At 54.3% G+C, this 12,176-nt stretch overlaps 1 protein-coding gene across 1 annotated transcript in view; it reads left to right on the top strand.

The window, feature by feature from the left end:
* Positions 1-7,849, top strand: part of VARS2 (valyl-tRNA synthetase 2, mitochondrial) — a 31,002-nt gene extending 23,153 nt beyond the window's left edge. Inside the window, exons 24-29 of the mRNA XM_084224502.1 lie at positions 1-116; positions 4,372-4,572; positions 5,716-5,830; positions 6,913-7,085; positions 7,476-7,554; positions 7,725-7,849. Of these exons, the coding sequence (XP_084080628.1) occupies positions 1-116; positions 4,372-4,572; positions 5,716-5,830; positions 6,913-7,085; positions 7,476-7,554; positions 7,725-7,819 (779 nt within the window). The 3' untranslated portion in view covers positions 7,820-7,849. The remainder of the gene's footprint in view (positions 117-4,371; positions 4,573-5,715; positions 5,831-6,912; positions 7,086-7,475; positions 7,555-7,724) is intronic.
* Positions 7,850-12,176: the final 4,327 nt, after the last annotated feature.

Raw genomic sequence — 12,176 nt, forward strand, 5'->3', positions numbered from 1 at the left:
CCCGCCTGGCCCTGGCGGTGTCCGAGTGCTGCCGCCGGCTGGAGGCGCTGGAGCTGCACGGGGCCGTGGCCAGCGTGCAGAGCTTCTGGCTGAGCAGCTTCTGTGACGTCTACCTGGTATGGGCACCCCAAAATCACCCCAAAAACACCCCAAAAATACCCCAAAAACACCCCAAAACCCATCAAAAAAACCTGCCCCCAAAACCGCCCCAAAAACTGCCCCAAAACCGCCCCAAAACCACCCCAAACCGCCCCAGCGTGCAGAGCTTCTGGCTGAGCAGCTTCTGTGACGTCTACCTGGTATGGGCACCCCAAAAACACCCCAAAAACTGCCTGAAAACACCCCAAAATCACCCCAAAAACCTGCCCCAAAAACTGCCCCAAAATCACCCCAAAAACCGCCCCAAAACTGCCCCAGCATGCAGAGCTTCTGGCTGAGGAGCCTCTGTGATGTCTACCTGGTATGGGCACCCCAAAACCCCATGAAATCACCCCAAAACTGCCTGAAATCACCCCAAAAACTGCCTGAAAACACCCCAAAAAACTGTCCTAAAAACTGCCCCAAAACCGCCCCAAAACCTCCCCAGCGTGCAGAGCTTCTGGCTGGGGAGCTTCTGTGACGTCTACCTGGTATGGGCACCCCAAAAAATACCCCAAAACAGCCTGAAATCACCCCAAAATCACCCCAAAAACCTGCCCCAAAAACTGCCCCAAAATCACCCCAAAAACACCCCAAAAACCATCAAAAAAACCTGCCCTAAAACCACCCTAAAATCACCCCAAAAATCCACCCCAAAACCCCCCCAGCATGCAGAGCTTCTGGCTGGGGAGCTTCTGTGACGTCTACCTGGTATGGGCACCCCAAAAACACCTGAAATCACCCCAAAAATACCCCAAAAACCATCAAAAAAACCTGCCCCAAAACCGCCCTAAAACTGCCCCAAAAACTGCCCCAAACCCCCCCAGCGTGCAGAGCTTCTGGCTGAGCAGCTTCTGCGACGTCTACCTGGTATGGGCACCCCAAAAACACCCCAAAAACATCCCAAAAATACCCCAAAAACACCCCAAAAACCATCAAAAAAACCTGCCCCAAAACCGCCCCCAAAACTGCCCCAAAACCACCCCAAAACCACCCCCAAACCGCCCCAGCGTGCAGAGCTTCTGGCTGAGCAGCTTCTGCGACGTCTACCTGGTATGGGCACCCCAAAATCACCCCAAAAACACCCCAAAAACTGCCTGAAAACACCCCAAAAACTGCCTGAAATCATCCCAAAAACACCCCAAAAACCGTCAAAAAAAACCTGCCCCAAAATCACCCCAAAAACTGCCCCAAAACCGCCCCAAAACCAGCCCAGCGTGCAGAGCTTCTGGCTGAGCAGCTTCTGCGACGTCTACCTGGTATGGGCACCCCAAAACCGCCTGAAATCACCCCAAAACCACCCCAAAAACACCCCAAAAACTGCCTGAAAACACCCCAAAATCACCCCAAAAACCGCCGGGAAAACAAACCAAAAACTGCCCCAAAATCACCCCAGCGTGCAGAGCTTCTGGCTGAGCAGCTTCTGTGACGTCTACCTGGTATGGGCACCCCAAAAAATACCCCAAAACAGCCTGAAATCACCCCAAAAACCTGCCCTAAAAACCGCCCCAAAACCGCCCCAAAAACTGCCCCAAAACCGCCCCAAAACAGCCCCAGCGTGCAGAGCTTCTGGCTGAGCAGCTTCTGTGACGTCTACCTGGTATGGGCACCCCAAAATCACCCCAAAAACACCCCAAAAATACCCCCAAAACACCCCAAAAACCATCAAAAAAACCTGCCCCAAAACCGCCCCAAAAACTGCCCCAAAACCACCCCAGAAACTGCCCCAAAAACTGCCCCAGCATGCAGAGCTTCTGGCTGAGGAGCTTCTGTGATGTCTACCTGGTATGGGCACCCCCAAAACCACCCCAAAAACACCCCAAAAATACCCCAAAACCACCCCAAAAACTGCCTGAAAACACCCCAAAATCACCCCAAAAACCGCCGGGAAAACAAACCAAAAACCGCCCCAAAAACCGCCCCAAAACCGCCCCAAACCGCCCCAGCGTGCAGAGCTTCTGGCTGAGCAGCTTCTGTGACGTCTGCCTGGTATGGGCACCTCAAAAACAGCCTGAAATCACCCCAAAAACTGCCTGAAAACACCCCAAAAACTGCCTGAAAACACCCCAAAAACTGCCTGAAAACACCCCAAAAAACTGTCCTAAAACCGCCCCAAAATCATCCCAAAAACCGCCCCAAAACCACCCCCAAACCACCCCAGCGTGCAGAGCTTCTGGCTGAGGAGCTTCTGTGATGTCTACCTGGTATGGGCACCCCAAAACCACCCCAAAAACCGCCTGAAATCACCCCAAAAACTGCCTGTAATCCCCCAAAAACCATCCCAAAAAACTGTCCTAAAAACCGCCCCAAAATCGCCCCAAAAACTGCCTGGAATCACCCCAAAAACTGCCCAAAACCAGCATAAAAGCACCCCAAAATCACCCCAAAACCATCCCAAAAACTGCCCCAAAACTACCCCAAAAACTGCCTAAAAACCACCCCAAAAATATCCCAAAAACCATCCCAAAATCACCCCAAAAACTGCCCAAAAACACCCCAAAATTGCCCAAAAACCATCCCAAAATCACCCAAAAATCACCCCGGAAATGGGCATCCCAAAAACTGAGTACCCCAAAAATATGGGCACTCCAGAAAGCAGGTACCCCAAAAAATGGGCACCCTTAAAAATGGATCCCCCAAACATTGGGGATCCCAAACCCCATTCCCTGTCTTAGTTTTAGGGTTCCTGTCCCAATTTCGGGGTTTTTCATCCCATTTCTGTCCCCAGGAGGTGGCCAAGCTGTCCCTACAGTCCCAATTTCAGGTTTCCTGTCCCAATTTCAGCATTTTTCACCCCAATTTTGGTATTTTTCCCCCCAGGAGGTGGCCAAGCTGTCCCTGCAGTGCCTAATTTCGATGTTTTTTACCCAATTTCACTGTTTTTCACCCCATTTTTCCCCCCAGGAGGTGGCCAAGCTGTCCCTGCAGTCCCAATTTCAGGGTTTTTCACCCCATTTCTGTCCCCAGGAGGTGTCCAAGCTGTCCCTGCAGTCCCAATTTCGATGTTTTTTACCCAATTTCACTGTTTTTCACCCCAATTTCTCCCCAGGAGGTGTCTAAGCTGTCCCTGCAGTGCCCAATTTCAGGTTTCCTGTCCCAATTTCACTGTTTTTCACCCCAATTTCAGGTTTTTTTACCCCAATTTCGGTATTTTCCTGTCCCCAGGAGGTGTCCAAGCTGTCCCTGCAGTCCCAATTTCGATGTTTTTTACCCAATTTCAGCATTTTTCATCCCATTTCTGTCCCCAGGAGGTGTCCAAGGTGTCCCTGCAGTCCCAATTTCAATGTTTTTTACCCAATTTTGGTATTTTTTTCCCCCCAGGAGGTGTCCAAGGTGTCCCTGCAGTGCCCAATTTCGATGTTTTTCACCCCAATTTCGATGTTTTTTACCCAATTTCGGTGTTTTTCACCCCAATTTCTCCCCCAGGAGGTGTCCAAGGTGTCCCTGCAGTCCCAATTTCACTGTTTTTTACCCAATTTCAGCATTTTTCACCCCAATTTCTCCCCCAGGAGGTGTCCAAGGTGTCCCTGCAGCGTGCCCCTCTCCGTGGTGGTGCCCAGGCCGTGCTGTTGGCCGGGGCCGAGCTGGGGCTGCGCCTGCTGGGTCCCTTCGCCCCCTTCCTGCCCCAATTCCAGGGGTTTTCACCCCATTTCTGTCCCCAGGAGGTGTCCAAGCTGTCCCTGCAGTCCCAATTTCGATGGTTTTTACCCAATTTCACTGTTTTTCACCCCATTTCTGTCCCCAGGAGGTGGCCAAGCTGTCCCTGCAGTGCTGATTTCAGGTTTCCTGCCCCAATTTCAGGGTTTTTCACCCCATTTCTGTCCCCAGGAGGTGTCCAAGCTGTCCCTGCAGTCCCCATTTTGATGTTTTTTACCCAATTTCGGTTTCTCTGTCCCCAGGAGGTGTCCAAGCTGTCCCTGCAGTCCCAATTTCCATGTTTTTTACCCAATTTCAGGGTTTTTCACCCCATTTTTCCCCCCCAGGAGGTGGCCAAGCTGTCCCTGCAGTCCCAATTTCACTGTTTTTCACCCCAAATTCACGTTTTTTTCCCCATTTTGGTATTTTCCTGTCCCCAGGAGGTGTCCAAGGTGTCCCTGCAGTCCCAATTTCACTGTTTTTCCCCCCAATTTCTCCCCCAGGAGGTGTCCAAGCTGTCCCTGCAGTCCCAATTTCACTGTTTTTCACCCCAATTTCACTGTTTTTCACCCCAATTTCACCATTTTTCCCCCCCAGGAGGTGTCCAAGGTGTCCCTGCAGCGTGCCCCTCTCCGTGGCGGTGCCCAGGCCGTGCTGTTGGCCGGGGCCGAGCTGGGGCTGCGCCTGCTGGGTCCCTTCGCCCCCTTCCTGGCCGAGGAGCTCTGGCAGCGCCTGCCCCGCGCCCCCCCCGCGCCCCCCACCCTCTGCAGGGCCCCCTTCCCCCAGCCCCACCGGCTGGTGAGCCCTGGGGGGGGCTGGGGGGGATTTGGGGGGAGATTTGGGGGGGATTTGGGGGGGTCTGGGGGGGATTTGAGGGGTCTGGGGGGGATTTGGGGGGGTCTGGGGGGATTTAGAGGGGTCTGGGGGGGATTTGGGGGGGTCTGGGGGGGATTCAGAGGGGTTTGGGGGGGATTTGGGGGGGTCTGAGGGGGATTTAGAGGGGTCTGGGGGGGATTTGGGGGGGTCTGGGGGCTTTTAGGGGTGACTGAGGGGGGATTTGGGGGTGTCTGAGGGAGGCCAGGGGGGATTTGGGGGTTCTGGGGGGGATTTGGGGGGGATTTGGGGGGTCTGGAGGGGATTCAGAGGGGTCTGGGGGGGAATTAGGGGGGTCTGGGGGGGATTTGGGGGGGTCTGAGGGAGGCCAGGGGGAATTCGGGGGGTCTGGGGGGGATTTGGAGGAGTCGGGGGGGATTTGAAGGGGATTTGTGGGGGCCAGGAGTGGATTTGGGGGGTCTGGGGGGGATTTTGGGGGGGTCTGGGGGCTTTTGGAGGTGTCTGAGAGGGGTTGGGGGGAGATTTGGGGGGTCTGGGGGAGATTTGGGGGGTCTGAGTGGGGATTTGGGGGGGTCTGGGGGGGATTTGGGGGGTCTGAGTGGGGATTTGGGGGGGTCTGGGGGGCCTGAAAGGAGATTTGGGGGGTCTGAGGGGAGATTTGGGGGGGCCAGGGGGGATTTGGGAGGTTCTGGGGGGGATTTGGGGGGATCTGGGGGGGATTTAGAGGGGTCTGGGGGGATTTGGGGGGGATTTGGGGGAGTCTGGGGTCTTTAGGGGGTGTCTGGGGGCTTTTGGGGGGTGTCTGGGGGGGATTTGGGGGGGTCTGGGGGCTTTTGGGGGTGTCTGAGGGGGGTTTGGGTGGGTTTTGAGGGGGCAGGGGGTCCCTGGGTGAGCTTTGGGGTTCCCCATGGGGGGTTGGGTAGATTTTGGGGTTCCCAGGGGTCCCTGTATGGTTTTTGGGGTTCCTGTTGGGGGTCCCTGGGTGGTTTTGGGGTTCCCTGGGTTGGTTTTGGGGGATCCCCGGGTTGGTTTTGGGGGTTCCCTGGGGGTTCCCAGTGTGTTTTTCGGGGTTCCCGGGGGTCTCACCCCCCATTTCCCCCTCCCCAGGCCCACTGGCGCTGCCCCGAGCTGGAGGCGCAGGTGGCGGCCATGTTGGAGCTGGTCCGGGCCGCGCGGGGCCTGCGTGAGACCCTCGGGCTGGGCGGGGCCGCCCGACCCCCAGGTGAGCCCCGGCGGGGGAGGGGGCACCGGGCTGCGGCTCCCAGCATGCCCCGGGGCGGGCGAGGGGGGTGGGGGGGACTACAAATCCCAACATGCTTTGGGGAGAGCCAACATGGCTGAATATACACAGACTACAAATCCCAGCATGACTTGGGGGGAGTCAAGATGGCTGAGCATGCTTGGACTACAAATCCCAGCATGCCTCAGGGGAGGCACAATGGCTGATCAGACACGGACTACAAATCCCAGCATGCTTTGGGGAGAGCAAAAATGGCTGAGCATGTTTGGACTACAAATCCCAGCATGCTTTGGGGGAGCCAAGATGGCTGAATATACACAGACTACAGATCCCAGCATGCCTCAGGGAAGGCAAGATGGCTGATCAGACACGGACTACAAATCCCAGCATGCCTTGGGGGGAGCCAAGATGGCTGATCAGATGTAGACTACAAATCCCAGAGTGCCATTGGGGAGCCAACATGGCTGAGCATGCTTGGACTACAGATCCCAGCATGCCTTGGGGGAGACAAAATGGCTGATCAAACATGGACTACAAATCCCAGAATGCTTTGCGGACAGCCAACATGGCTGATTAGCTATCAACTACAAATCCCAGCATGCTTTGAGTGGGACAAAATGGCCGAGTAGCCATGGACTACAAATCCCAGCATGCCTCAGGGAAAGCAAAATGGCTGATCAGGCATGGACTACAAATCCCAGCATGCTTTTAGGGGCACTAAGATGGCTGATCATCCATGGACTACAAATCCCAGAATGCCTTGGGAGAGACAAAATGGCTGATCAGCTGTAAACTACAAATCCCAGCATGCTTTGGGTCAGCTAAGGTGGCTGCATTTGTGGACTACAAATCCCAGCATGCCTTGGGGGAGGCAAAATGGCTGACTGGACACAGACTAAAAATCCCAGCATGCTCTGGGAGAGCCAAGATGGCTGCCCTGGGTGGGAACTACAACTCCCATCATGCTTTGGGGGCTGTCAGTATCCCAGCATGCCCCTCCCTGCTGCAAGATGGCGTCCTCCTATGGTGGCGGCCATGTTGTGGGCGTGGTTTCCCCCCCGCAGTGCTGGTGCAGTGCCCGGAGCCGGTTCGTGATTGGCTGGAGCCGCTCTGCCCCGCCTTCCAGACGCTCTCAAGGGCGGGGCCTGTGCAGCTCCTCCCCCTGGGGGCGGAGCCGGGGCCGGGCTGGGCGGGGGCTCCCGCGGGTTCCGGAACCTTCGTGCACCTGCAGATCCAGGTGAGGGCGGGGCCGGGCTCGGGGGGCGGGGCTTGGGGGGGTTTGGGGGGCCTGGTGACATTTTGGGGGTCCCAGGGGGAGGGGTTGGAGGTTCTGGGGGGGTTTTGGGGGTCCCGGGGGATATTTCGGGTCCCCCAGGGCCTGCCGGATCTGGGGAGGGGTTTGGGGGTCCCAGAGGGGTTTTTGGGGGGTCCCCTGTCCCACTCAGTGACGTTTTGGGGGTCCCAGGGGGGTTTTGGGGGTCCCAGGGGGGTTTTGGGGGTCCCTCTGACACTCTGGGGGTCCCAGTGACACTCTGGGGGTCCCAGTGACACTTTGGGGGTCCCAGTGACACTCTGGGGGTCCCAGTGACACTTTTGGGGTCCCTCTGACACTTTTGGGGTCCCCCAGGGCCCGCCGGACCCCGACTCCGCTCGGCTCCGCCCCCGGCCCCGCCCCTGCCCCGGGGGGGGCGCAGCAGCGGCGCCAGGTTCGTCAGCAGAGCCCTAATTAGCCCTAATTAGCAACGCTAACGAGGCCGGGGGGGGGCTGGGGGGGCGGCCTCGTTAGCGCTGCCCTCATTAACGCTGATTAACGCTCATTAATGCTGATTAATGGTCATTAATGGTCATTAATGGTCATTAACCCCTCCCTCCCCAGGTCCCAGTGGAGCTGGAGGGGCTGGAGACCCCCAGGGACCCCCAGGGACCCCCCCAGGGGACCCCCAGCTGGGGGGGGGAGGGGATTTTAAATAAATGAATTAAAAATTATTTATGAGGTAAATAAAGTGAATAAAATGAAATGAAGTGGTTTGGGTTCATTGATAAAATTAAATTAAATTAAATTAAATTAAATTAAATATGAAAAATAAAATACAATTTTCTGGGTATATTAATAAATAAAGTTTTTAAACATTGTCTGGGTTTAATAATAAATAAAATAAAATAAAATATTAAATAAAATATAAAATACAATTTTCTGGGTATATTAATAAATAAAGTTTTTAAAAATCTTCTGGGTTTAATAATAAATAAAATAAAATAAAATATAAAATAAAATAATATAAAATACAATTTTCTGGGTATATTAATAAATAAAGTTTTTTAAAATTGTCTGGGTTTAATAATAAAATAAAATAAAGGAAAGTAAAATAAAATAAAATAAACAAAATAAAATAAAATTTAAAATAAAATACCATTTTCTGGATATATTAATAAATAATTTTTTTTAATTGTCTGGCTTTAATAATAAAATAAAATAAAATAAAATAAAATAAAATAAAATAAAATAAAATAAAATAAAATAAAATAAAATATAAAATAAAAAAAATACAATTTTCTGGGTATACTAATGAATAAAGTTTTAAAAAATTGTCTGGGTTTAATAATAAGTAAAATTAAAATAAGTAAAGTAAAGTAAAATAAAATAAAATAAAATAAAGTGGTTTGAGTTTGATAATAAAATAAAATAAAATAATTTTTGAAAATGAAATTAAAAAATAAAATAAATGCTCTGGGTTTATTAATAGGTGAAGCCACACATAAATAAAATTAAAACAAAATAAAATAGTCTGGATCTGTAAAAATATAAATATTTATAAATTAATATTGTCTGGGTTTATAAATAAATTAATTAAAATTTATTTATAAAATCAATAAAATTAAACTAGGTAAGAAAACATTAAATTAAGTTAAATTGAATTAAATTAAATTAAATTAAATTAAATTAAATTAAATTAAATTAAATTAAATTAAATTAAATGAGGTTGCTGTTAATGAGGTTGTGGCCTCCTTAAGAGGGCGGGGTTTAAGATGGGTGGGGTTTAAGAGGGGGCGTGGTCACGGCGCTCAGGCCCCGCCCCCTCGGGCTCGGGCTCGGAGCTGCCGAGACCCAAAAACCCAAATTTGGGTCGGGGAGCCCCAGAACGGCCTCGGGACCCCCCGGGGGGCGCCGGCGTCACCTGCGGCCACCTCAGGTACCCCTGTGTCACCTGTGTCACCTGTGTGTCACCTGTGTGTCACCTGTGTGTCACCTGTGTGTCACCTGTGTCACCTGTGTCACCTCATTGTCACCTGTGTGTCACCTGTGTCACCTCATTGTCACCTCTGTGTCACCTCTGTGTCACCTGTCACCTGTCTGTCACCTGTGTCACCTGCGGCCACCTCAGGTACCCCCTGTGTCACCTGTGTCACCTGTGTGTCACCTGTGTGTCACCTGTGTCACCTCTGTATCACCTGTGTGTCACCTGTGTCACCTCATTGTCACCTGCGGCCACCTCAGGTACCCCTGTGTCACCTGTGTGTCACCTCATTGTCACCTGTGTGTCCCCTGTGAGTCACCTGTGTCACCTGTGTCACCTCATTGTCACCTGTGTCACCTGTGTGTCACCTCGTTGTCATCTCTGTGTCACCTGTGTTACCTGTGTGTCACCTCTGTGTCACCTGCGGCCACCTCAGGTACCCCTGTGTCACCTGTGTCACCTCTGTGTCACCTGTGTGTCACCTGTGTGTCATCTGTGTGTCACCTGCGGCCACCTCAGGTACCCCCTGTGTCACCTGTGTGTCACCTGTGTCACCTGTGTCACCTCATTGTCATCTGTGTCACCTGTGTCACCTCATTGTCATCTGTGTCACCTCATTGTCACCTGTGTCACCTGTGTGTCACCTGTGTCACCTGTGTGTCACCTGTGGCTACCTCAGCTACCCCCTGTGTCACCTCTGTGTCACCTGTGTGTCACCTCTGTGTCACCTGTGACACTCCCTGTGTCCCCCCATGTCCCCAGGCCTCCCCCCCGTCCCCCCCCGGTGACGTCCCCTCTGTCCCCTCTGTCCCCCAGGTGTCCCCATGGCCGAGGGCGGCCCCTCCCCCCCTGGTGTCCCCCCCGGGGAGGTGACAGAGCCGGGCCCCGCCTGGGGACAGCCCGGGGGTGGCACCGGGGGTGGCACCGGGGGTGGCACTGTCACCGTCACCCCCTGGGCCGGCGGCATCACCATCACTGTCACCGCGGCGCCCGCCCTGGAGGAGCTCGGGGACATCCCGGGGGACACCGGGGACAACCTGGGGGACATCCTGGGGGACACTGGGGACAACCTGGGGGACATCCCGGGGGACACCGGGGACAACCTGGGGGACATCCCCGGGGACACTGGGGACATCATCAGAGGCACCGAGGACATTGGGGACATCACTGGGGACATCATCAGAGGCACTGAGGACATTGGGGACATCACTGGGGACATCCCTGGGGACATCAGGGACATCCCTGGGGACATCATCAAAGGCACCGAGGACATTGGGGACATCACTGGGGACATCCCTGGGGACATCCCTGGGGACATCATCAGAGGCACTGAGGACATTGGGGACATCCCTGGGGACATCACAGGGGACATCAGGGACATCCCTGGGGACATCATCAAAGGCACCGAGGACACCGGGGACATCCCTGGGGACATCCTGGGGGACATTGGGGACATCAAAGGCACCGAGGACATTGGGGACATCACTGGGGGCATCCCTGGGGACATTGGGGACATCATCAAAGGCACTGAGGACATTGGGGACGTCTCTGGGGACATCAGGGACCTTGGGGACATCAAAGGCACCGAGGACATCGGGGACATCAAAGTTATTGGGGACATCAAGAATGTCGGGGACATTGGGGACATCAAAGGCATTGGGGACATTGGGGACATCAGGAACCTTGGGGACATTGGGGACATAAAAGATATTGGGGACATTGGGGACATCAAAGGCATCAGAGACACTGAGGACATCAAAGGCATTTGGGACCTTGGGGACATTGGGGACATCAAAGGCATCGGGGACACTGAAGACATCAAGGACATTGGGGACATCGGGGACATCCCTGGGCACATCAAAGGCGTTGGGGACATTGGGGACATCAAAGGCATTGGGGACATCAAGAATGTCGGGGACATTGGGGACATCAAGAACGTTGGGGACATTGGGGACATCAAAGGCATTGGGGACATCAAAGGCATTGGGGACATCAAAGATGTTGGGGACATCAAACACGCTGGGGACATTGGGGACATCAAGAATGTCGGGGACATTGGGGACACCGGGGACATCACTGGGGACATTGGGGACATCAAGAACGTTGGGGACATTGGGGACACCGGGGACATCATTGGGGACATTGTGGACACCAGGGACATCATTGGGGTTGTTGGGGACATCGGGGACATCCAGAACCTTGGTGACGTTGGGGACATCACGGTCACCACGGACGGAGGACGGGGCGGTGTCCCCATCCTGTGTGACAAGGACATTGGGGACATCGGGGACATTGAGGACATGGGGGACAGGGACAGTGGGGACAGGGGTGTCACCATCCCTTGGGACATTTGGGACAGTGATGTTCCTGCTCCTGGGGACAGGGACATTGGGGACATCGAGGACAGGGCTGTCCCCACCCTGCGGGACATTGGGGACATCGAGGACAGGGAGAGCGGGGACAGCGGTGCCACCACCCCGAGGGACATTGGGGACAGGGGTGGCAGGGATGTCCCCACTCTGAGGGACACTGGGGACAGGGCTGTCCCCATCCCCTGGGACCTTGGGGACAGCGGTGCCACCACCCCGAGGGACATTGGGGACAGGGACAGTGGGGACAGCGGTGTCACCATCCCGAGGGACGCTGGGGACAGGGGGGACGCTGGGGACAAGGGTGGCCCAGCCTGGAGGGACATTGGGGACACCCAGGCCTCGGCCCTAAGGGACCTTGGGGACAGGAGTGTCACCTCCCCAGGGGACAGCGGGGACAGGGGGGACAATGACGTCACTGCCCTGAGGGAACCTGGTGATCTTGGGGACATTGGGGACAGGGGGGACAATGACGTCACCGTGCCGAGGGACCCTGGGGACCTTGGGGACAGGGACAGGCAGGACAGGGACCTTGGGGACACTGGGGACATTGGGGACAGTGACATCACCATCCTGGGGGACACTGGGAACAGGGAACTTGGGGACACTGGGGACATTGGGGACATTGGGGACATTAGGGAGAGGGACACTGGGGACAGAGGGGACAATGGGGACATTGGGGACAGTGACATCACCGCCCTGGGGGACACTGGGAACAGGGAA

Source organism: Fringilla coelebs (genome assembly GCF_963513975.1).
Source record: "Fringilla coelebs genome assembly, chromosome: 39".
NCBI classification, from domain to species: Eukaryota; Metazoa; Chordata; class Aves; order Passeriformes; family Fringillidae; genus Fringilla; species Fringilla coelebs.